Genomic DNA, 25,851 nt, shown 5'->3' with positions numbered 1-25,851 from the left:
GAGAAGGAGCTCATTCTGCTGGGCCCTCATTCTGCCAGGTCCTGAGCTTTCAGATCCAGTGGAAAGCAGATCACACGGCAGGATCCAAGCCCTTGCACGGCACCCCTTAGCCTGGGGATGCTCTTGCTGACAAATCGTGGAGCCAGCATGAATCTGGATGAGGAGAAACCTTGTTTTCCTTAATAAGACCTTGCGGCGAGGGCTGCAAGGAGCAGAGGGTCGGTCAGGCTGGGGGCAGCTGGTGTGGCCCAGCCTCCCAGCACATGGGTGGGGGCATCTCAGAGCAGCAGAAACAAGACTGATGCCTCAAGGCAGTGTGTGGGCAGGGTGGGCTCCATGATCTCTCCTTCACTTTCTCTTCCAGCACCCTGTGGTGGGCAGTACACGGGCTCGGACGGCGTCGTCCTCTCTCCAAATTACCCCCAGAACTACACCAGTGGCCAAGTCTGCTTGTACTTCATCGTGGTGCCCAAGGACTATGGTATCTGTTTGGGATGGGTTTTGAAAAGCTGCCTGTGCAACACTCCTGTTTGGGTTTGGTTTTTTGTTTGTTTGAACAAAGCAGGAGAATAAGTGCATATAAAGGGAGATGAGGGAGATTTGAAAACAGTAAGTGGCACTGTTGGATGCTGATTGTGCTTTGCAGTCAGTAAGGATGATGGGAGTTTTCTGAATTTCAAAATCATGCCAAAAATGAAGGGACCAGAAAAACCAAACCTGACAAAAACAGCATCTTGTGATTCCTCCTCCAGTCCCTGCAATATATCCAGTCATGCAGAGTTGAAAATTCAACAAAAAGTAATTCATGATGATTAATGGTAGCAGCAGGCTCGAAGGACCTCCAGGGGTACAAAATATATTTACCATAAACACATGCTAACTGTGGTGCTAAATAATCTGTGCAGAAAAGCACATAAATGTATATTTTTTTAGATGTGTGGCTGTGGTACTTATGACTAATTTTTATTTTTTAAATAACATCCAAATTAAATTTTAAAACTAGATCCAAGCAGAAGCCAGATCCATTTAAAAGGACCAGCTTTATAGAGTCCAGTGATGCTTAATTTTGGCCAGAGGTTGAATACAAAAATTATAGATGTTCAAGAAACCTTTGAGGCATCTGGCTGGATGTTAGTACTGGTTAACATATTTTCTTGTTTGAAGGGAATTTAAAGTTCTGAAAGAGCACTTGCGCCGACAGGTCTGGCAGGTCTCTAAATTCTGTTATTTAACGCTGCTTCTCAGCACATTGTATTGATCTAGTCAGTCCCTGTGGTCTCTTCAGTTGTTTGTGATTTCCTTTGCTAGGATAGCAAGGTGTGAGATGAGGATAATGTGCCCAGTCATCAGCTACAAGCTCCTTTTTCTCCAATTGCTCTTCTGCCTGTGTGCATGTAGGTCACAGGCAGTTCCTGAACTAGCTGATGAGATGCTGCACTGCTCCCTTCCACCCTTCAGCCCTTTTACTGTAGCTGATCCTCATATTTTCTTAAGAAACACAGTAACTAAAGGGCTAGGCAGTCTTGATCTGCAAGTCTGACTTCTCCTTACAATAGGATGACAGCTGAATTAGTTTCACTTCTCCTGCTGCTGCCTTTCACCAACTTCACTAAAATCAGGAAAGCCCTAAGTAGTGAAAGTTACAGGTGTCACATCCCCTTCAGGTCTCAGATCCCATGCAGGGCAGGCATCAGGGTGTGCTACCCTCACTTCTGCAATGTCCCCAGCTTCAGTGTCCCCAGCTGAAACCTTGAATGTGCAGGAAACAAATGTTGTAGCTTGGTGGATGATGAATTTCACAGCAAGAGACCTCTCAGCCTGGGAATCTGCAGCTGGGCACTTACAACTTGAAAATGCAAAGCTAGGAGAGGAGACAAAGGGGAGAGAAAAATCTTTCTAAGTACAGATTTGGGAGAAAAAACACTTGTTATATTCTGAAAATTAAAGGTAAGTAAAGGCTCTTTGCTGTAGCTAAAAAAAGGGCTCTGATCCTTTCCTTATTATTTTCTCCCTGTTATAAGCTGTGCCTGCTCCTGGGTGCATGGACAGAGTGTGCAGTAAGACCCAGAGTGCTGCTCAGCTCCCTCAGCAGCAGCCTCTGCAGACTTAGGGCAGGCTTATAATAAAATGGTGCGTGTCCTCCCTCCTTAGCAGTCATCCTCCCTGACCAGAGAGGGTCAATCTAGAAGTTAAGTTACTCAGGACAGGGATTGTTACTTGGTTCAGGTTTCATACAGTTCCTGACCCAAGGGGAGCCTGTGTCGGGAGGGAGGTTCAATACAAATAAGAAATAAGAATTATCAGTGGGTGAAATTACACACCCTGTGCTCTGTAGGCAGGAGGGGGGGATGATTCATGGAAGAATCCCTTCTGGCCTGTGAATCAGTGTTACAGCACACTGGGATGTGAGCACGGGGGAGGCTGGTTGCTGCTCTGTTGTGCCTACTTTGTGGATAAATAAAGGGCTCCCACCTTCCTGGGCTGTCAGTCAGGCCCTTTTAGTCTCTGCCAAGCTCCTGAGATAAAAGCAGCTGGAATGCCTGGGCTGGGAGCCCCAGCCTGACAAGCACCCCTGTCCCTGCAGTGGTTTTTGGGCAGTTTGCCTTCTTCCAGACCGCGCTCAACGACCTCATTGAAGTCCATGATGGCCCCGACCAGCAGGCCCGGCTCCTCGGCTCCCTCTCAGGCTCTCACACAGGTGGGGAACGTGTCCCTGTTGCTGCTGGGGAAATCCAGCTAAAAGCACAGCCCGCAACTGAAGACCTCACTCTGTGCAGCCCATCTGGGCAGCTAATGCTGTGATCTCTGTCTCCTGCTCTATCTCCTTCTCCTCATCTAGGTGAATCGTTGCCGTTGGCTACCACCAACCAGATTCTCATCAAATTTAGTTCCAAGGGTCAATCTACAGCCAAGGGTTTCCATTTTGTCTACCAAGGTGAGTACAGTTGTGTCCTGGGGACGCCCTCAGGTCGGTCCTGAGATAATGGTTAAAACTACAGTGATGTCTCCAAGTATCCTGCCCTGCTTCTGGCATCTCTGGGTCCTTGCACACTTTGAACAGGCAATATCACAGGAGATGAAGATTATTTTGGTAGTGGTGAGCTTGCCGGGCTGGCTGGCTCCTGGAGGGACTTTGTGTTCAGACCTTCCATTTTGACTCAGCCCAACCTCCCAGCACATCCCAGGATTAGTATCAGAGTATCTCCTTGAACCCCCCCCGAGACACAGTGAGTTCTGGAGATTTAAACCCAAGCAGTTTTTTTCCCACTGCTGTTTGAGCACATTTCTCAGTGTCAGCAGCTGAACACTTGTCTGGCAGCTCTGTGAAATCCTCCCTCGCTGTGTGCCATGGGCTCAGGTCTCCTGCTGTCCAACTTGTGCCCCTTGATCCTTTCAGCAACAGCTTGCATCACATTGGATGAGTCCTACTTGGAGATTTAAAGTAGTAAATAGCAAGTGATGCATAGAATAGTGGGAGAACAGAAGGGCTTTCTCACCCACATGCTTTGAGCAGTTCTCTGTGGTTCAGCCAAGCTTTGACAGGCACGTTACTGTAAAGGGGGGACAGGCAGCAGGGGCAGCCTGTGCCTCCTCTAGGGGTGAAGTGAAGCATGGTTTGGATTTTATAGTATCCAGAGATCCATTCTCTTGAATTTTTACCCAATTATTGTAAAACAACTGCAGCTCTGATAGTCATCTTGATAGAGTTCAGCAAAGCAAAGGTTTTGGTGGAATCAGGACAGATTGTCTCCTCCCTCCTGCATGGGGAGTGTGAGCTGCAAACTCTGCAGTGGTTACTGCATGGAGAGCAGGAGCAAAAGGAAGAGCAGCCCTGGCTTTGATCTGCCTGGCCAGGCTAATTTAATTTTGGATATCCTGGATTTGCCCACAGGAGAGCATCACCCTAAGTGACTCCTTTTTGCCTTTCTGTTCCCCTTCCCAGACCAGTGAAATGCTCCAGACTCAGCTTCTTGCTGATCATCTTGTCTGATGCCTTTGACAGTGAATTTGACATTCATCTCCCTGAATCAAATTAAAATGGAAGAATGTAGCAAATGTGCTTATCATTTCTGCATTTTTCCCCCCTCCCAACAACTTGAGCATTAAGCTCTAATAAATTGTTACACAGCCCAGAGAAAAATAAGAATTGATTTCTTCCTCAGCAACAGACCTTTCTTTGCCTTGTTTTTCCCCTCACTTATCTGTCAGACTGTCCATTTCTTTCTGTGACTGTTGGATCCAGTGTTGAACAGCAGCCCAGGCAATCTCAACAGTTGGAGATGCAGCATCAGGGCTTAAATTCCTCTTCTCTTTTTTTTTTTTTACCTTTCTCATAATGAAGAAGATGGTTTAAAATTGCTGTCCTTGATGTAATGAAGCCAAGAAAGCTGAGAAACCTAAAGGATTTTCTGCAGAGTCTCTAACATTATATGGCTAACCAGCTTTTTGGAAAGTCATTGCCAAATGCCTTGGTTTCCCTGCTGAGAAATAACCTCTCTGATGTGATGATGCTAAGTTTTGTGAAGGCAAATGGTCTCATCTTAGAAAGCATGCATGGCTCTGTAATGTCCCTGCTGCTTTCATTTCAAGTATCACTTGATTTGATAGAAGATCAAATGAAATGATATTTCTTTTTCTTCTCAGTGGTGATGTTTGGATTCAGTATAATCAGATTCACAGAATCATAGAATCATTTACGTTGGAAAATACCTTTAAGATCATCGAGTCCAACCATTAATCTTTCCTAAGTCCACTGCTAAACTGTCCCTAAGCACTGTATCTACATGACTTTTAACTATGTCCAGGGATGGTGACTCCACCACTTCCCTGGGCAGCCTGTTCCAGTGCTTCACGACCCTTTCTATGCAGAATTTTTTCCTGATATCCAGCCTGGCACAACTTGAGACCATTTCCCCTCCTCCTATCACTTGTGAGAAGCGACTGGCACTTGCCTCACTACAACTTCCTTTCAGGCAGTTGTAGAGAGCAAGAAGGTCTCCCCTCAGCCTCCCTTCCTCCAGCCTGACCAGTCCCCTCAGCTTCTCCCAGCAAGACTTGTGCTCCGGAATCCTTCAGCTCCGTTGCCCTTCGCCGTCGTTTTGAACACGTCTTTAACTTGGCGCTGGATGCATCATCCATCACGTTTGTTCTAACCATTTTTCCGATGTTGTTTTCTCTCTGCTTTGCTGCTGCTCTGGTGCCCGGGGGGGTCCCTGCGGGCAGCGGTTCCCCGCACCAGCGCCACGCAGTGCAGCTCGGTGCCGGAGCCGCGCCACGGCCGCCGTCTGGGCAGCGACTTCGCGGTGGGCGCCGTCGTGCGGTTCGAGTGCGGCGCTGGGTACGTCCTGCAGGGCTCCCGCAGCATCCAGTGCCTCACCATGCCCGGGGCCCTGGCCCAGTGGAACGTCTCGGTACCCACCTGCGTGGGTAAGTGTCGTCGGGCTCGAGGGGAAAGACAAAAAGGGTTCGGGAAGTTGTGCAAGAAAAACCAAGCGGTGTCCTTTGTGTGAGGAAGGTTTGCCGCGCCAGCGAGCAGGCCCAGACAGATCCTGCAGGGGAGCACAGTTTATTTACACTCTTGCAAGAAGGGCTGACCTAAACAAGCAGGCACACCCCATAGTAAGTGGAGTAACTGTTTATATTCCCTATTCCCAGGGCAAGGTTCCCTCCCCTGTTTCCCCACTGGCTGGGTGGTGCAGGGTTTACAGCCCATCCCACACTTCTAATTACCCTGGAAGTTTCCCGCCCCTGCTTACACATTCCATTCTACGTATTTACTTTTTACCTTTTAAGGTTAAATTCTGACCTTTCTTGCCCCTTGGCTGTCTTCCCAATCACCAGAATGATTTTACCATCTGGTGCCATCCTGTCCTGAGGAGTAACATAGGAGTGACTTTGTCCTGTCTTTATCATTATGAAGATGATAACCTGGGACAGTTAAAAAAAACACAACCTGATAACAACAACAAAACCAAAGCACCAACGAACCAAACCCCCTATTTCATTCCTCTTCCATAGAAAAGCCTGTAAAAAGGGGCCGTTAACCTCAAATGTCAGGGAATCAACAGTTTGGGTTGTAAGGGACCTTAAAGGTCATCAGGTTCCAACCCCCCTGCATGGGCAGGGACACCTCCCACCAGCCCAGGCTGCTCCAAGCCCCATCCAACCTGCCTTGAACACTTCCAGGGATGGGGCAGCCACAGCTTCCCTGGGCAACCTGGGCCAGGCTCTCACCACCCTCAGAGTGAAGAATTTCCTCCTCATGTTCAACCTCAATCTCCCCTCTTCAAGTTTTAATCCATTACTCCTCATTTTCTCACTACAAGCCCAAGGGACCTTGTGATCCAATACTCATTTGAGATCTGGGATACTGTCTAGCAGAAATAAGACCTGTTTGGAAGCAGCATTCACCTCCTTTGGAGGAGAGCAGTTCCTAAGGGACCAATCCCATGGGTTGAGGTCTCCACTGTTCCCCACACCTATGGGCTGTGCACTGCTTGTGCCAAAAGTTACATGAGATAGTCACTGAAAAGATGATTATTCAAACAAATCTTACCCTTAAATGTTGAGCCAGTTCTGATTGCTCTTTTGTCCATGGACAGATAAAGAGGTTGGTTTAGTACAAAGCCATGTCCTTCCATGTTCAGGCATTGCTCTGCTTGTTTCAGTGCCATGTGGTGGAAATCTGACTGAGCGCAAAGGGACTATCCTGTCCCCTGGCTTCCCTGAGCCCTACCTGAACAGCCTCAACTGCGTGTGGAAGATCATGGTCCCCGAGGGAGCAGGGATACAGGTAAGGTGCTGGTGGCTGGAGCAAGGGCTGGAGAGGAGAGCAGACAGTATCTGCTGCACTGAAAGAGGCCCCATGTTAGGAACCTGCTGCTCCTTCCAGCGAAGAGATGGGTGGAATGTGTCATTCTGTGGAATCAGACCTGCACTGGCTCTGGGATTGCCAAGAGTGGGAAATATTCCAGTGCATTTTTGCCTCCTGGAGCCTCTGTGGGAAGTCAGCTGGAGTCATGTGGCTGTTCTGCTGTAACAAAATAATTGTGGTATTTTGGGCATATATCTTTATACTGCTTAATTATGCAATGTTGAAAGCAGTGTAAGCTACACCACGGAAGAGTTGCTTGCTCAGAGTGCCTGCGTGGATTTGTTATGGCAGCAGAGTTGCAGCAGGGTGATGATACAATTACAGCTTTGCTGTTCATTGTCTCCAGGTAAATGAGCTCTCTCTTCAGGTCTTTTTGTGGTCCTTATCATTCCTCTGCAGAAACAGCCATGCAGACTAGAGGATGGTGAGAATGAAGCCCAACATCAGAGACCAAACCTTAGATAAAGTTCCCATTCAGCACACACGTGCCTTGACCTCACAAGTGTCTCCCTGTGCCTTGCACTGACATCAGTTGATGCAGAGGAGGTGGCTTCTTTAACAGGTTTATTTATTCCACAGGCCTCACAATCAAAGGGTTTCTTTCTACTTCTTTACACCACTTTGCCTGTGAGGGTTTTGTACATTATGTTGCTTTTATTTCTCCATTGTGTGTTTGGCTAATAGATTTGTTAGGTGGGTTTCTCTGCCTGCAGCACTCACAGCTGTTGGCACACAGCAGTTGTGTTTCCCTCAACAGTTTCATTGAAACATCAGCTCTGTTTGCTGGGTTGCAGTTCTCCTCTCCCAGAGAGAGTTCTGACCTGGTGCCACCACTGTAACTCAAACCAAAACCTGAACCTGGGGCTGGGATGGCAGAGCTGGTGGGAGCAGCACTGGGGACTTCACAGCCAAACAGCACAAGCCTGGACTCACATCTCATGCTCCCTGCCAGGCTTTTGCTGTGTCCAGTCCAGCAAATTCCACTCTCCTCTTTGCTTTTCAAGCCATTTAAAATAGCGTTTGAAAGCCTGGGAGCTCACAGTCCATACCTTCCTGTTGGTGTGAAATCGTAGCCCTTCTCAAATCCCCCAAATGGCAGGAGGATCCATTTAGCTCAGCCAAACATCTGAACAGTTGAGGCAGTTTCCAAGTTGCTGGAGACTCCCGGGATGGGGAGGTGATAATTCACTTAATTTTTAAAGCCCTGTAAATAGCTGCCTGTGTTTGTGTGCTGCCGTGTGCTGAATGCAAACCCTCCCTGCCACTTCCCAGCCCGTGGAGCTGGTTCTGCACGTGTCTGCTGAGCTCAGAGCAGAGTGGGTATTGTAAGGCTGTTAAAAACATTTCTTTATTCATAAGTGCTTGTTTCTCACCTCTTTAGTTGTGCAAATGCAGCTCTCACATGTAAAACTGGAAAATGTAATGCCAGAATGTTTTAAAGATTTCTTCCCCCCCCCTTTCCTGCTGGATGTCATCTCTTCCAAGGGAAAGGGATGTTTTGGGGTCTAGCAGAAGATGCAGGCAAACAAATACGTGTACCCTGTGGCTGAGCTTTACCACTGCCAGAGCCTTGGGTTCAGTTTCTAGGTCTGGAGTGGGAAGGTTTGATGAAGGGCAGGACCACGGTCCTTCACCCCCACCTCTGGTGCTCAGTGAGAGCCCCTGTGCATCCAGAGCTGTGCTGGGGTCTCCACTTCCCACTGTGCTGGGGGGCACACGGTCCCCTTGGTGCTGCCCTTGGACATGACATCTTCCCTGGACATCAGATCACATCAGCTGGTGGCAATGGGACTTCACTGGGCAAAGAGGCACAGCAGAAAGTCCCTGCCCCTGGAGTGGAGCAGCCCTGAGCTGGACCTGCCCCACCCCGCTCCTGCATGGGATGTTCTCAGCTATTAGATGCTAATTTAAGCATCAGTTTGCCCTCATTTTGTACAACAATTAAAGGTTAAACAAGTGTAAATCAGGGGAGGAGGTGAAATAAAAGCCTTCTTGGTAGCATCGAGTCACCAGCCAGATTTTTATGTAATCAGTGTAAGAGCAAGCTCTTCTGCCATGAATTATGCATTGCTCTAGCAAACCTTCCTGAGTGAATTAATTTATATACATAGCAGTAAATAGATGCAGATCCCTTGTGAATCCACATGTCAGACTAGAATTAGGACCTTAAAAATGTTTATTCCGCTAAGTTGCGGGGGCAGGGGGAGGGGGTGGGTGGGAGAATAAATAATTTAGAAAATGTAAGAGCAAACAAAATGCACATTCTCAATCCGCTTTCTCTTTCAATATTATAAATCACAATAAGGGTGTAATTATGCAGGCTGAGAAGTATTGGGGTGGTCAGTGGGATCAGTAATGGCTCCGGAGGGTCACTGCCATTTCTGGTAGATGAACACTTCATTTTTGGGGAAAAAAACCAACTTTGCAAGAACCTTATAGCTTGCTTTATTATTCAGAATAAATCAAGGCGGAAAAAAGTTGCAATGGCAGAAATAATGGGGTTTGTTTGTTTGTATTTTAATGTGTATTATGCTTAGCAGGGCAAAGGCAAGCGAGGTATGTGGAGAGGATGAGTAAGTACAGAGTAAGAAATACAGAATAAGGCGGCTGCAGGAGAAGAGGGGGGGGATCACAGGATTTCCAGAGGGAGAGGAAAGTGTGCCTGTACCTGTGTGTGTGTGCCTGTACCCGTGTGTGTGTGCCTGTACCCGTGTGTGTGCCTGTACCCGTGTGTGTGTGCCTGTACCTGTGTGTGTGCCTGTACCCGTGTGTGTGTGCCTGTACCTGTGTGTGTGTGCCTGTACCTGTGTGTGTGCCTGTACCCGTGTGTGTGTGCCTGTACCCGTGTGTGTGTGCCTGTACCCGTGTGTGTGCCTGTACCCGTGTGTGTGTGCCTGTACCTGTGTGTGTGCCTGTACCCGTGTGTGTGCCTGTACCCATGTGCAGGTGTGTGCCTGTACCCGTGTGTGTGCCTGTACCCGTGTGCAGGTGTGTGCCTCCCTGCAGTCAGGGTTGGCAGGACGCTGAGATCTTCTCCCATGTTCAGCCAGGGAGCGGGTCCTGCTGGGCTCAGTGCTCAGGACAGGATGACTGTGGATCAACAGGATTAAGTTAAGTAAGAAATCTCCATCCAAAGAGACCTCAGAGGGTGGGGGCTCTGCACTGGGCAGGTGTGGGATGGCTGGAAGTGAAGGGAATCTGCTCCCCAGGCTCCCAAAGTTCTGATGTTCTCCCCAACCCCCCAGCAACGGTGCTGCCCCACGCCAAGAGTTTTGGCCAAGTTGTACAAGTCATTTTTGGTCCTGATTTGTCTTTAAGGGCCCTTTTTATTCAGGTTGTTGGCCTGGAAGTTTGATTTGAGGTACCCAGCGTTTGAAAATTTCATCTAGAGCTTACAGATTAGAGCTGGTCTTTTCCAAAGCCCCTTGGCTTTCTCCCAGGTTTGCTGTTGGACTCTCAGGCTGTTCACAAACTCCACGTCCAGCACAGCTTATTTTCTTAGAGGGAGTCTGAATACTTTGAATTCCCAGGATTTAGGAATAAAGGCAGAATCCATTTAAATGGTAATCAAGGAAAACAAATCTGTGCAATTGCTTGTCTATCCTTGCTGCTTTTCAGTGTAAATGCAGATTTATCAGGTCTCATGATGTGACTCATTTGAGGATTGCATTGAAGTTCCAGCTAATGGAGTCAAGTGACTTAAGCCTCCTGCCCTTCTGGGACATGGCAGAGGAGGGTGGGAAATTTCAAAATGCAGCAACTTGACTGATTTGGCTAAAGGCCAAGAAACAAAGCAGTGGTGAGAAGCTTCACTGGATTAAAAAAATAATAATAATCTTGTGGTTTAGTGCAGATTTCTTTGTTTTTATCTCAGCTTGTGGGTTGCTGGTGGTTGCTTTCATAGGAGAGTGTTGCAGAAGTCTTCAAGGATTTCTCAAACAGACAAGAAGGCTCAGATTCTCAGCTGCTGTAAAGGAGCTGGGAGGGGACAGGAGCTCTCACTTTGTAGCAGCAGGAGGCAGCAGCCCTGAAATGGAAATTTGGAGTGTGGAGTTTGCTGGAAAATAACCAGGCAACCCACATGGTGGTGGTCAGAGGAGGTGGTCCAAGTTTTGCCAGTGCATTCACCCAGATACATAACAGTGCTGCCCTAACGCCCCAGGATGTGTTGCTAACTTTATTAATAGCCCTTTCACTGCTATTTGTTTGTTTGTTTGTTTATTAGCATGATTGCAGGAGTTTTTCACTATTACTTTTTTCTGTGCAGATCCAGGTGATCAGTTTTGTTACTGAGCAGAACTGGGATTCCCTGGAAGTGTTTGATGGAGGAGATAACACGGCCACCATGCTGGGGAGTTTCTCTGGTAGGTCACAGGGTGTAGGGCTGATGGTTGGACTTGATGATCTTGAAGGTCTTTTCCACCCTTAATGATTCTGTGATTCTCTCTGTGTTGGGTGTCCTGTCCAGTCAAGCCCAGCAGAGCCCAGCTTTGTTCTTGTCTATGTCAGCTGGACTCCAGCATGTCCATGAAATTAAGCACGTGCTTAAGTGCTTCAGAAAACAGCAATAGATTTAAGTATGTCCTTAAAGGAAATAATGTGCTTTGTTGAATTGGGAATTTGGCTGTTGTCTTCCTGCAGAAAATACTGGTGGAGAGATTTAACCACAAAACCTATGGGTTAGTTTTGGGGTTCTTGGAAAAACAGATGAGCTCTTTCAGGTTCCCACAGTGCTTCTGGCTTGTGTGAGGTTAACTCTGACCATTGCACTTAGCAGGCCAACCTAACCTGGCTGGTTTGCACCAAAATGGGTGAAGGGCTACAAAACTTCTGCTCAGCAGTGGGGACTGTGGCTTTGGGGAGAACAAGGAGTAGGAAGCAGCCCATGTAAAGCTTTCAAGTAGCAGAGCCACTTGCAAACTGGTGGCCCCAATTCTTGCTTATTTAATGAGGAAATGTGTTCAAAGTGCTTTGAGGTTGGTGAGGAGAAGGTTGTACATAAAGCAGATTTAGGGACTCCCAGAGCTGCGTTGTGGACAGAACCACTTGCTGTTGCAACAGCTTGCAGGGAGTGAGGCAGGAGAAGGAACCTGGACTTCACAGGGGACCTACACTCCACCCACACAGTTTCTCATCACCAGTTCCCTTTAAGATGCTTTTAGTCTGGCTGGTCTGTAAGTGGTAAAACTTCACATGATGAAATTCATCGGTAGACTTTGAAAAGGCCATTTCAGAGAGGCCTTGGGTATCTCTCAATTGGCCTCATTAGAACCTGATCAAAACCAACAGAGCTTGTTAAGTTAAAGGATCTGTTCTCAGCCTCTTCTGCAGCTAGTCTCTGAGGACAGAGAGGAGGAGAAAAGAATCCTCCTCAGTATCTTTGTGCACCTCTTGTTTTCCCAGGAACCACAGTGCCTGCCTTGCTGAACAGCACTTCAAACCAGCTCTATCTGCACTTCTATTCGGATATCAGTGTCTCTGCTGCTGGCTTTCACCTGGAATATAAAAGTAAGAGCAGTTCAGTCTTGATCTCACAGTTCCTCTGAGCGAGGGGAACATGGTCACGGCACCGTTGCCTTGTAGAACTGGCAGCTGCTGAGTGGGAAAGGGGCAGGGAGCTTGAAGGGCCATTCATGTGTGGTTCCCTGCTCTCAAGCTGCAGAGAGGGAGCGAGCGATAAATGGAGAGCAGATGCAGGAGAGGAGATGTGGGGTCATGAGGTGACCCTCTTCTTGCTGCTGATGCACTTTGTAGAACCTGTTTGGTTTCTGTGTTGTAGCACAGGAGGAGTTGTGGAGGCCCAGGGATAAAAAATTCATGAAGAATTGGCCAGTTCAACACGGTGCTGTAGTCTTCACTTGGGAAGTGCTCGAAATGATGCTTGGCAGAGGTTGGGAGGGACTGCCTGCTTGTTGCAGACTTTCCTAGGCATTGGGTAGTGGTCATTGTGGGAAATGACCACATTGCTCTTGGGAATGGACTGTCAGGTTTGGGTAAGGATGACTAAAATTTCTTCTCTAAAATTCCTGTCTTGATTCCTGCTATTGGAGCAGGTGTCTGTTCAGGAAGGGTGTCCTGGAGCCAGGATGGGGGCTGTTCCCACTGGCTGTACCAAGGGGGGCTTGATTTATTCCCAGCCAGTCCAGCAGCAGCACAGGCAAGTCCAGCCAGCAGGGGCAGGGTGGCAGCTCCCAGCTTTGTTCAGCACATCTCCCTGCAGTGATCAGGAGGGGTCAGGAGAGCCAGCAGGCTGCCCTGGCAGGGGGCTGAGGGACGGCTGTGACAGGAGCTGGGCCAGGCTGTGGGGGGCTCCCAGGGACAGGCTCTGTGCCTGCCATCCCCAGCCGTGGTGCTGATGGGATGTGCTGGGGCTGCTGGCTCTGCTCACACAATCTCACAATCTCCCCTGGGGCAATGGAAACAGAATTGTTTCTTGCTGGATGCCATGTCTGACAACTGGTTCTGATCACAAACCTTGTGTTTGTCTCCAAACCAACTGATGTTATGTTTGTTTTTTTTTTTTTCCCAAGTAGCAAATAGATTAGAAAGTGCATTTCGTGTTGTAAAACAGCCAGAGAAATGGCTGTTGGACTGCAGAGACTGTGCTTTTAGAGGACCAGGTAGTCCTAAGCTTTCCAGGTTTTACTGGGTTTGCAGATTGAAACCTGGCACGTTAATGGATGCAGCATGATTATAGCAACCAAGAAGGTTGGGGAGAGAAAGTGTGCCTCAGATTGCTCTCTGGGAGCTGGAGAAATGAATGTTGTTACAGAAATTCTCTTGCTGCCACTCCGTTTCTTCTCCATTTCTGTTTCAATCAATAAGTTCTTTGAGGATCATATTGCCCCACTGCAACAATCATGTTCAGGTTTTTCATGAGGCTTGGGATTATCAGGCTTGTTTGGTTTCTTTGCTGAGAAAATTAATAGGTGTTGATTTTCAGGGCAGCTGGAAATAATGCCTTTCCTGCTTTGCTTGTACGATTGGAATTTCACAGCACTGAGCCCCAGGTTTTGTCGTTGTTCCTTGCAAGGTGCTGCAAGGAAGCTTTGAGAGATGAGCTAAAACCCCAGAGTTTTTCCTCCCCTTTCTCCCTTGCTGGATTCCTCCAGCAAAGCTCTTATCTCTACATGCTCAAAAGCAAGAACGATTTAGGACTGAGTGAAACTCAGCGCCCATGATCTGAATGGGAAGTTATTTAAAGCCATTTTCTCTCTTGTCTCTCTGAAGGTCAAACAACACCCCGTGTGTGGGGAGGGACTCGGGGCTTTCTCGCTGGGAAGCGTGACTCGGGGCTCGGGAGGAGAGTCAGGCATCTCCTCTCTCCCCTTCCTTTTCTTCCCTGCTCCCAGCTCAGCCTGCAAACAGGGGGGTTTAGCAGAGCATCAGCCCTTGCAGGGATGCAGAAGGTTACCTGCCCATGGCAGCTGCCAGCACGGGGAGCTGGGGGGGCTGGCAGGGGCTGAGCCACAGCGGGATCAGAGGCTGCGGCTCCACCTGAGCTCCCTGTGCCCTTCCAGAAGGAAGAGAGGGGACAGTGTGTGTGGAGGGGAGCACAGCACCCGGCACCCGGCCCTTGGGGGTTGGTAATTGGGTTTGCAGCAGGATATTCCCAGTTGTAAATGTAGCTCGGGTGGAAATGGGATTGAAGGAAGATTTTGCAGGCTCTTCTGCAGGCGCCGCCAAGGACCAGCTGCCGCTTCTATCTCCTGGTGAATGAGTTCAGTCTGTGATTGGAAATGGGGAGAACAAGGTCAGAGAGTGAAGCCATGCTGCTCCTGCCCAGAGAGGGACAAATTGCATGCAGCACATTCCAGATGCCCTTGATTTTGCCTGCGAGGAACAGCAGATCCTTCCCTCTTGTGTCCTCTCCTGTCTTCTCTCAGGTGCTGCCAGAGTTTGAAGGAGCACAGGGTGGAACAGGGATGGGGAGCTCGGGTGGGGAGGGTTCAGGGTTCAGTGTGTGAGCCCTTCAGGCCGAGCTGGTTTTGTCCTGCAGTGGAGATGCTGCAGCTGCTGCAGCTGTTCCATCGAGTCTTTAGGGTTCAGCCAAAAACTTTATTGGCCACAAATCATAAAGTGATTAGTACAGTAAAAAAACCGTGCTGTAGGTAAAGTGAAGGCACAAAATGGGAGTGCCTGTAGGTCCTGGCTGTACCCTGTAACACGGGAATGCTGCCTAATCAGGGGGGTCTTGCGGAGAATCCAAAGGCCACGGGACTTTCCCACCAGTGCCTGTGCTGGCGGTCGTTGCTGAACAGGGGGCTGGGATGAAGTGAAGGTGTATGTTTGCCTTCCCTTTGCCTTCAGTGCAGACCCCATCCCTGCTCCCAGAGCACTCACCTCCCTCTGCCTTCGCAGCCGTCGGCCTGTCCAGCTGCCCCGAGCCGCCCGTGCCCGGGAACGGCCTGAAGATCGGCGAGCGCTATTTAGTGAACGACGTCGTCTCTTTCCAGTGTGAACCCGGCTATGCCCTTCAGGTACTCGGCGTTCTCCAACAGAAAGGACAAGAACAAGCACCCGGGATACTGGGAGACCCTGCAAACCCTTTGTCTTGTTTCCCTTCTCCCCCAGGGCCACTCTCACATCTCCTGCATGCCAGGCACCGTCCGCCGCTGGAATTACCCACCGCCGCTGTGCATCGGTAGGACTCTTGCTCTTTCTTACCTAGCAGATGTTTATAGGGCTTTTCTAAAAAAAACTCATCGTAAAGGTCTGAGTTAGAGAGATGCAGGTTTGTTCTGGAAGAGAGATGGAGTGTAGAAAAATCTTTATTTGTTACAGGGGAAATTTCAACAAAAAAGTCTCAGGCGGCCACCCAGGACGCCTTAAAATCTGGCTACAGTGCAAACTGTAAAGGGTTTTCTCAATAAAACTTCGTTCAAAAGGGAAAACCTAAAACTTCTTTTTACTAAAAGCAAATTGAGTTTATGGGGTGAGAGTTTTATTTCCATCTTCACCAAAGAGCTCGAGACTGTCCTTTATTTTTATGGAACACATCATCCTATCACCAAACCAGCATCTTTTGCTGGAGCCAGGTTCTCTGAATGGCACCACTTGGTGCTTTCTTGTCCCCTTGTTGGTGTCCAGCAGGTCCTGTGTGACCAGCAAGAGCCAGGTCACTTGTCAAGGCAGCTCTTTGCCCATGATATCCTCTGAGGAGCAGAGCTGAGTGTTTCAGGCCTTTGGAGGAAAGCACCAAGCAGGTGATTTCCACCGTGCAAGAACTGAGCCCTGGGAGGAGAGGCACAGAGGTGAAGGGAACCTGCTGCAGCTGTTGGACGATTTTCAGTATTTTGCTTTTAGCAAATCTAGATGTTTAATATTCATATTGCACATTTTACGGCTTTGAGAGAGACATTTATGCATTTAATAGCTTTAGTTAACAGTTATTTCAGGCTCCTGCTGTTCCAGCTTACATCATTTTGCTTTAAAGTAATTATAAGAGCTAACAGTTCTTTTATCCGATGATCTGCAGGCCAGGAATAAAGACAGGGACATGTACAGTGGAGTGACTGAGCTAAAGGACTCACACTCATGGGAGTTGCTCTGAAAGGAATCAGAAGCTCAGCTTTAGAGCTGGGGGGTCCCAGCATGGAGGAAGATCCCAGCATCATCATCTAGCTGCTGACTAGCTGAGCAACTACAAGTTTCAAGTTTTCTTCTTTTAATCAGCATCAGTCCCTCAGTTCAGAAGGGTTTTGCCTGGTTGGGCTGTACCTGGTTGGCACCATCACAGTGTAAACACCAGTGCAGATGAATCCAGGATTTTCAGGACAGTCCTGCCCAAGTGCAGTGGCACAAACACCCATCCACCTGTCTGTCCACATCCCTCAGCCTGCTTCACACTTACTGGAGAGGTTGTCCAACTTCAGGGAGGCATAAACACCTCTCTGCAGCCAAGCACTGACCATCCTGTTCCTATGGGGAGGTGCAGCCGCCTCGTGCTGACAGTCCTGGGGTCATTATCCTGTGCTAATCGTGCCCTGATGTGTCTAAACACTGCCCAGAGCCCCACTGGCCAACTGGGAGCTCAGGCTTTGGTGGTTCCCCTGCTCAGAGCACAGCTTACTTCCCTGGCAAAGTGTGCTGATTTTCTTTTGGTCTACTTCATCCATATGCTTGACTCCTAAATAATTTAGTAGTAGTTCTATTAAAGAGCCATTAAGAAGAAAAAGGAAGAGAAATCTCCTGGGAGAAACCTTGTTAGTAGCAAGTGCACACGTAGTGAGATACTAGACAAGGGAACCTGTACCTTCCCTGTCAGAACATGTTAGGAGCACACGTGGGTGTATTTGGCTGGCTGGTGTTACCATGACAAGGCAGAGGTCATGCAGAAAACCCTGAGATGATGCTATCTGTGTTTATATTTCATGTGATGCCTTTTGTAAACATATTTTGTGCTGTCATCTTGTGGATCACTTCATGCTGGGGAATTCACTTCAGTCCATGTGCAAACACTCTGTTCTGTATCTATCAGTAATTGCCCAGAGATTGACAAGTAAAGCAGTCAAGGTAGGTCAGTTAACCAGAAAAAGAAGTAGTGGTGACTGCAGTCAGAGGAGGATCAGTCTGTTTCTTTGCAGTAATTTTTTTGGTTAAAAATTCAAGGAAGGGCTGTGCACAGTGTGCAGTGTTAGGGTGTCTGTGGACAGCACAGAACATCTGTCTCGTCTCTTGCAGCTCGGATCTGTCTCCCCTACTGTGATTTGCAAAACTAGGCCCAGGGTTTTCTTTCCAGAGGGCAGGAGAAAGGCACATGCATTAGTAATGGGACCATGCAGAGCCTGGCAAGCTTCATGCTAGTCCTGTAGCAGGTTTTCCTTATTCTCTTCTTGGTTTTTAATTGCTTTATTTCCTGCACAGCTGGCTGGCCATGACCATCATCCAGGGGAACCTGGGAATGATCCTGACCATTAACCCTGTTGATTTTACAGCCCAGTGTGGAGGAACAGCAGAAGAGATGGAAGGAGTGCTCCTGAGCCCCGGGTTCCCAGGAAATTATCCAAGCAACTTGGACTGCACATGGAGGATATTGCTGCCAGTGGGGTTTGGTGAGACAGCTGGCTTGGCTTTGCTGCTATCACAAAAGAGATGAGAAGAAGAAAACTGACCCAGTTTGGTCAGGGCATGGTCAGTGCTGGATGCATTGCTTGCCAAGATGAGTTACAGAAACTGTTGTGTGACCTCCTGATCACACTTCTCATTAAAGATGCATTTCTCTGTTGCAATGAAATGAGAAATACTCTTTCAAAAGGTGGTTACAGGTCACCATGGAGTGTAACAGGTTGATGGGTTTGTGGGCACGTCTCTGAATCATCTGTAATAGCCTTCAAACATCACCAGTTACATCACCCTGTGTAAATGTAACCAGTGAGCAAAGCTTGTGTCAGATCATGTCCCACCTCAGCTACAGTTCATGCAGGCACCAGCACCTTCAAAACCGGGATGTAATAAGAGGGAAGGGTGCCTACCTGCAGCTCAGCTCTCCTCCAGCCCCATCAGGGTGCCTCATTGCGAGGAGATGGAAGTGTTGCATGCCTGGAAGAAGACCTGACTCTTTGGGGTTCCTGCAGTACCTCTCCTGCTCCTGGTGTAGCTGCCATGAGCCGGGGGGGGGAGGCAGCTCCTGGCTCAGCCCGTCCTGCCCTGCTGTCTGACTGCCTGTGCTCAGTGTGGCAAGGGGGGATCCTGCAGCTCTGGGCTTGCCTTCTGCTTTCTGGGGTGTCAGGCAGAGGGAGAGGCATGCACAGGAGCTCCAAGAGCATGAAACTGAAGTGGTTCAGAGCCTGAGCTTGCCTGAAACCAGCAGGACCCGTGTACCTACAGGCACCCTCTGCCTCCACTGTGGTGGGTGTGCTGTGCTGATGGACCAGGCTGTGCTGGGCATTGTGGGTGCTGATGTGCTAAGGCTTGGGTGTAGCTTCAGAGGCAGACTGTTCATTCCTCCTCTCCAGGTGCTCACATCCAGTTCCTAAACTTCTCCACTGAGCCCAACCATGACTTTGTGGAAATCCGCAACGGGCCGTACGACACCAGCAGCGTCATCGGGCGCTTCAGCGGCACCGACATCCCCGGCTCCCTCCTGTCCACCTCCCACGAAACCACCCTGTACTTCCACAGTGACCACTCTGAGAACAAGCCGGGCTTCAAGCTGGAATACCAAGGTAAGGAGGCCCCGGGACAAGCAGAAGTGGGACAATCCTGTCCCCAGGTGCAAATGGTGAGGGCGATGGAGAGAAGGAAGGTGTCACAGTTGTTGCTGTCCTGCTGGATCAGCTCCGTGGAGACTTAATCCAAAAGAGTGTAAAGGTGTTACAGGAAGGCCGTGCTTGATCCTAGTGACTGGGATCTGTTCACTCTGACTCCTGCTTAAGGCAGGTAACAAATGTTCCCAGAGTGCTTTGTGACAGTGGAATTCAGTCTGGCCTGATGCACTGAGATGTTGGCTGTGTCGACTGTCATGTGCAGAGAGGAGAGGCCTCAGCAGCCAGGAGTTTACTCTGGAATTTTGTAGCTATTATTTGGCCTCAGCTGAAGTCCAGATGCACCCTTAGCTGCAGCCTGGTGCTGGGACAGGCTGCTGGAGGGAGCAGGGAAGGAGGAAACAGCCCAATACAATAGCACAGGGGCTGGCGTGGATACCTGGAGTGAAAGGAGAGAAATAAGTTACTAAAATGAAAAGATTTTGGAGATGAGGTGGGAATGGAGGTGCCTACCTTCTTACCCAGCTTGAGTCCTCAGGCAGCTCCCCAGTTGTGAAGGTGGTGTCCTCTGAGCAGCAGCTGCCTTGGTCCCAGCAGAATGAGGCCCTGGAAGTGCTGGGTCTCCTGGTGGCTTTGCTGCTCTCTGAAGGTGCAGGATTGGGGCTGCCTACATGAAAGACAACATGAACTTTTAGCCCTGCCTGATCCACTGCTCTACCTTGATGAGTGTCTTTGCAAAACCCTTTGTTCTTCTCTGTCCATCCACCTGTTCTTGGTGTATGGGAATATGAAGGGGCAGAGGACACCCAGGGCAGATCGTGTCCTTCATCCTGAGCAAACTTTGGGTGGGTTTTGCCACGCAGGAGCTGGGACAGAGATCTGGGGAGTGGGAAGGATGGAGCACGTGTCTCCAGCCATGTGAGCCAGCCAAGGACTGACAAAGGGCTGCCTCCCCAGAAATAGCAATAAAAGCTGCTACTCATACTTAATTGAAAACATTAATTTTGTCTTAGCTGTCCTGTTCATGCACCATATAATTCATGCGCTGCTGCACAATTTAGGAAGGAATGTGCTCTGTGAGGCACGCTGGGTAATCTCATGGAAATTGCTATGCAAATTAGCTCTAGCAAGGCTGACCAATAATTTATAATGCCAGGTGGAACATGTTAACCAATTGACTTGCATTCCTCATCAGGGTTGTTCATGTTTTGTTGAAAAACAAGGCAGATTTCCCTATTAGAAGTGAAGTGTGAGGGGACTCTGAATCCAGGCTCCGAGGCTGCAGCAGAGCAGGGCACAGCCTGGTGCTCCTGGCTGAGGCTGCCACAGAGCAGCAGCAGGACTTTCCCTCAGCCTCCACGCAGCTCTGGGCATGGTTCCTTGAAGTTTTATCTCCATCAAGGAAGCCATTGTATGAGGAGGAAGTAGCCAAGCAGCACGGGGAGTATGTTCTTCCTGCTTTTGTGAGAAAATATGAAATATGAAACATTCTTCTCTTTTTTTCTTCCCCCACCCCCCCCAGCCTACGAGCTGCAGGAGTGCCCTGACCCTGAGCCTTTTGCTAATGGTGTTGTAAGAGGAGCAGGTTACAATGTTGGCCAGTCCATCTCCTTTGAGTGCCTGCCTGGCTTCCAGCTGATCGGCCACCCCGTCCTGACCTGTCAGCACGGCACCAACAGGAACTGGGACCACCCATTGCCCAGGTGTGAAGGTATGGCTTTGGGTCACCTGGATGGGCATTTCTGGGGGGAGAAAAAGCTTCAGCTCTCTGCTCTGGTCTCCTTTTGAATCGTTGTTTTGTTATTGGGCTGGAGGTGTCTCTCTGGAAACAAAAGCATGGCTGGAGGCAGGCTGGGGATGTGCCCTTTGAATAAAGCCTCAGCCCTGGAGCTGGTGAAGCATCTTCTCAGTCAGTTGATGTTCAACATGTTTCAGCCTGGTCAAAGCAAACATTTTGAACAGTTCAAAACCAAGGTGCATCTTTTGAGGTGGTGTGTTTGGATCCTGATGCTGTGGGTGAGGACTAGATCTGTCAGTCTCCCTGCTGGTGCCACTGGGAGCTGTGCCTGCAGCATGAAGCAGTCCAGGGTCATTGTAAGAACCATCCTTGCCTGCTGTGAAATTCCTGCAGCAGTGTTCACTTCAACTGAGTTAGCATTGGTAAATAACAACAGTCCCTGGTAAAAGACCATTACAGCTCTGGGGGTTCTTAGTGTGGGAAGACTGTGTCCTTGTCTAGTTTCCTTAGTGTGGCAATGATGGTATCTCCAAAATGATCCAGATGGGAATTCTTCAGGAACCTTCAACATGGTCTCCTTTCTGAAGACCGTGTGTGCTAGGAGGACCTAGGGTCTGTGTTCTAGGCATCAGAGCTCAGATGTCCAAATTCTCTTTTCAAACCCCCCCAGGGCAGTTTCCGCCTTTCATCCTTTGTGCCAATGGGCAGGGGTTTGTGTGGTTTACTTCAGAAGGTTTCATATGAACCCTTCAGAAGTTCAGGACTGCTGAGGGAAGATTTCCCTCCGTGTTTCCCAGGGGCACTGCCCTTTATCCCAGCCTCCTCACAGCACTTGGTCTGCAAGAACTGTGTGCTGGGGAAGGAGGAGAGGTGATACTTTTTCTCATTTAAGTCCTAAGCCCCTGAGAACACAAAACATGAAGAACTGACTCCTGAGCTGGTGCTGCAGTGCCCCAGCAGAGGGGTGTGCTGGCTGAGCAGCAGGTCCTGTGCTGCTGCTGAGGTGAGTGTTGCTCGTGGCAGGATGATGCCCTGAGCTACCTCAGGCAGCAGCTCTCCAGTCACAGCCATCCAATCCTTCCTCGTGTTTTTTAAGTACCTTTCTCGCCCTGCAGCTCTTCCAGTAGCACAGGGAGGTGAGGGGTTAGGCACCCTTTGGACCATTTGCTTCCTCTTTCTATGTGCCCAACTGCTGAGCTGGTGATGCTGTTGCAGCCAGCACAGAGCTTTCCTCTTCTAGCTATTCCCTTAAATGGTTCATTTTTGCATGGCAGCAGTGAGGACTGGCTGCCTTGGGCTGCCCACCTCACCTTTCCCACGCAGGTCACAGCTGAAAACCCTTTTAATTAAAAGAGAAGCTGTAATTCTACAATAAATGCACAGAAGCTGAGGTTTCCAGCCCCACTCCAGGGAGTTTTTCCAGGGCTCAGCAGGCTGCCTGCTGCTTTGCAGGGCAGAAAGGATCTTGGCCCCCGAGGTTCCTTAGCTGTTTGTTTCAGAAAATGAATATATGGAGTTATATAAATACACAGGCTTTTCTCAGCTTGACAGACCCTGTGAGAAAGCAGAGCAGACCCAAGCAATGAATACCTGGTTCTAACCTCACATCTGGCACATCAGGTCAGGGCCAGGGTGGTACAAGTCTGTGGAGCTACTCCTGTATGAAAAAGTGTGTTCAGCACTGAGCCTGAGTGAGTAAATTGGGCTGGGGAGGAGGATGTGTTTGCCTAAAGCAGGGATTGGGATAATCCATTGGCTCCTAGAGCAGAGCTGGCCCAGGCAGGAGACACTGTCAGTACTTCCCCCTGTGCCTGCAGTTGTTGCAGGTTCCCAGTAACACTCTGCAGATGTTATCATGACTTCAACTGAACTTCCATGCCAGGGAGGTCCAGAAGCTGGTGCCTGTACATGGGGCTGTCAGATGCAGGGACCTGCTGTGTCCTCCTGCCTGGCCTTGCAGGATGCCATCTTTCTCTCCCTCTTTCTCACCACCTGTTTCTAATTGCCTCTCTTTACTTTGCAAGTTCATTTGGACCTGGAAGATACCTAGTGTGGTAGAACTGTCCTCTTGATTAATGAATTGGAAGCTGCTGTCATACAAATCTTCATTCCCCCCTGCTCAGATGTGCTCTGTGAACAGCCAGCTGCTCCATGGTCCTGGTCCAGGCCCTGCTGTATGAACAAGTGGATGGATTTGCCCACTGGTGTGATCTCATCAGGAGCTGTGTTTTCCATGCATGGGTGCAGACAGCTGGTGGAGCCCAAAGCCTCTTACTAGGGCATAAGCTGGAGTTTATTTGCACACCTGGCTTGCACATCTGTAAAAAAACACCCTGATGCTCTTCTTTCAGTTCTGAGGCATTTCATTTTATTGTGATGGAATTCAGTGGAAAATGTTAGATTTCATTGTGACAGGAATGATTCAAAGCAAGCTAGGCCTGGTTTTGGGGCTGGATCTTCCAGAATTGCTCTCTCTTCAGATAGAGAGAGAGAAATGGGAAATAGAGGATCTTTAAGTTGTTGTTTTGAGGGATATTCCTTCATTAGGTGTGTGTTTCTGTTTGATTATCTGCAGTGCCTTGTGGGGGAAACATCACCACCCAGAATGGCACAGTTTACTCTCCTGGCTTCCCCAACCAGTACCCCAATTCCCAGGACTGCACTTGGCTTCTCACAGTGCCAGTGGGCTATGGAATCCATCTCAACTTCACTCTGCTGCAAACAGAGCCCTACAACGACTTCATCACAGTTTGGTGGGTACAGCAGAGGTGTGAGGACTGACTCCAGTTGCTACCAAGGCTCCATTTCACAAAGATGCTCTTGATGATTAACTAGAGCACCAGTTGCTGCTGTGCATGGGTAGTGCTGTGTCTGAGGGCACGAGTATTCTCTGGGGATGAAGATTTGGAGTGTTTTTAACTCCTGGTGCTTGATAGGGCCTTTAGATTGAGGACCCTGTGCTGTAAGGGTGCTGTGCTGGCAAAATGGGCAAGGTGGCAGTCTCCAAACACAGTGGATGTTAAATGCAGACAGGGACTGCAGGGTCAGTGGGGGGAATGACCACTGGGTGACCAGGCTGCTTGTGCCAAGGGATGGAAATGCTGTTATCTTTGGGGTTGGAAGCTCTACAGGAATCCTTGGCTTTCCTGGTGCTTTTGCCTTGGTAAAGCAGCACCTGTAGGACCTCATAGATCTTGGGAGTGAAACTCCATTAGAAAACTGGCCCTAATTCTTCAAGTTCTGAGGTTAAAAATGAAGTTCATGTTTGTAGTTATCTACTGAGTAAGCACAGCACTGCCAGAAGAGGTGATCCTGGTTATGGACTGGGGAGGGAGCTGGGGGTCCAGGTCAGCTGCCCAGGGAGCTGCTGTAATATATATAGATGTAGAAAAGGGAGGACAAGGAAGGAAGAGCATGGAGGAGCTCCTGCACCTGCAGTGTAGGAGGTTGTGTGTTGCTAAGGATTGAAGACATGTAATAATGCTCTTGTCTTGTGTTTCTGACATGATTTTAGGGATGGTCCACAGCAAACAGCCCCACAGCTTGGTGTGTTCACTGGCAACTCTGCTAAGAAATCAGCCCAAAGCTCTTCCAATCAGGTCCTGATGAAATTCCACAGCGATGGAGCCAATGGAGGGATTTTTGCCGTTTATTTCTACGGTCGGTACTGACTGAGCTGCACGTGCTGTGGGATGTGGGGGGGCACGGGGCAGCTGTGGCTCCTGTGGGGAGGACTAGTGCTGGGCAAGAGATGTGAAAAAGCACACTTGTATGTGAAGTCTTCCACAAAGGTCCCAGGTTTACAGCTTTGAGACTGAAGGTCCCTTAGGCAGCTGAGCGCTGGCAAGTGGTCAGAGCCTGTGCAGATGTGGAAACCCACCTGGAACAGGGTGATCATCCCAGCACAGGCCCAGTGCCTGCAACTAACAGCCATCCCAGCCCTCTGCCTCAAGGTGATGCCTGTAAATATCTCCACGACAGATCCTATCATGGATAGCTCTTGTTTACCTCCAGCTCTCCTTCCCTGCAGTGTTAGCAGGAGGTGGTTCTGTCTTTCTAATGTGGTGCTAAACCAATTAGGTCATCTCGGTGTCCTGTTTCAAAGGGCAGCTGTGTTCCAGCTGGGAGGTGACTTCATTTCTCTGGGGAGGAAGAGGTTTCCTGTACATCCCTGGATTACCTGGGGATTCCTTGGTGGGAGTGCAGCTCATGCTAGAGATGTTGGGTGTTACATTGAAATGGGAGTATTTGTTTCCCATCACTAAACAAGGGCTCAACTTTTCATTGGAGTAGTAACGAGTTCCTATGGCAGTACTGGGGTTTTGGGAAGCACAAATGGAGAGCTCCTCTTGCCTTGGTAATTTGCTGGCAATGAAGTTTACATGAATTACAGGCTGAATCTATGCAGAATGCCTGAGCTTCTGTTCAGTTCTGACAGGCAAGGATTGCACAGGCAGGCTGAATATAAAGAATGTTTGCTGGGCTTTGGAGGGAATTGCTTTAGTGCTGCAAAACACTGTGAGATTTATGTTCCTTGGTGTGTATGTAACAGTTATGCAAAAAATTATGGCTGAGGCAGTTTGGCTGGGAAATGAGCAGCATGTAAACACCAGTGCAGCTCAGCCAGGGCTTCCTTTTGTCACATGGATCAGCTGCTGTCTTTGCTGTGGTTAGAGCCCCTCAGCATATGTTGCTGTTCTCTAGTCTTGATGGCACTTTACTCTGAGGTTTCTGTAGCTGAGGGGTTGTGTGGGGCACAAAGGCAGTCTCAGGCAGGAAGGGGCTGGGGTTGGTGCTGGGCAGTTACTGCCAGCCCCAGCTGGGCACACCAGTGGCTGCTCAGCCCTTTCTTCATGTGTCATTTGCTGGCTGGTTGCTTCCTTTGTACGTGGGACTTCAGAATAAAGCCTAACCCCAGAGATGTAAGGGATGGAGGTGGTTGCCTCCCAGGTGAGATCCTTCCCTCTTTCCCAGGCTCTCTCTGCCACTGGGGCCTTGCACACCCAGGATGGGGGAAGTTTTCCCAGCAGGCT

General features: G+C 49.2%; 1 protein-coding gene across 1 annotated transcript in view; it reads left to right on the top strand.

Moving 5' to 3' along the window:
- CSMD2 (CUB and Sushi multiple domains 2) overlaps nt 1–25,851 on the top strand; it is a 262,798-nt gene that overhangs the window by 193,909 nt on the left and 43,038 nt on the right. Inside the window, exons 31-44 of the mRNA XM_051638216.1 lie at nt 365–481; nt 2,585–2,698; nt 2,840–2,935; nt 5,224–5,427; nt 6,669–6,793; nt 11,142–11,238; nt 12,278–12,382; nt 15,236–15,354; nt 15,449–15,518; nt 17,812–17,928; nt 18,832–19,041; nt 20,603–20,791; nt 23,394–23,571; nt 24,333–24,478. Of these exons, the coding sequence (XP_051494176.1) occupies nt 365–481; nt 2,585–2,698; nt 2,840–2,935; nt 5,224–5,427; nt 6,669–6,793; nt 11,142–11,238; nt 12,278–12,382; nt 15,236–15,354; nt 15,449–15,518; nt 17,812–17,928; nt 18,832–19,041; nt 20,603–20,791; nt 23,394–23,571; nt 24,333–24,478 (1,887 nt within the window). The remainder of the gene's footprint in view (nt 1–364; nt 482–2,584; nt 2,699–2,839; nt 2,936–5,223; nt 5,428–6,668; nt 6,794–11,141; nt 11,239–12,277; nt 12,383–15,235; nt 15,355–15,448; nt 15,519–17,811; nt 17,929–18,831; nt 19,042–20,602; nt 20,792–23,393; nt 23,572–24,332; nt 24,479–25,851) is intronic.

Source organism: Apus apus, chromosome 21 (genome assembly GCF_020740795.1).
Source record: "Apus apus isolate bApuApu2 chromosome 21, bApuApu2.pri.cur, whole genome shotgun sequence".
NCBI classification, from domain to species: Eukaryota; Metazoa; Chordata; class Aves; order Apodiformes; family Apodidae; genus Apus; species Apus apus.
The sequence above is the reverse complement of the archived record's forward strand: the minus strand, read 5'-3'. Positions and strand labels throughout refer to the sequence as shown.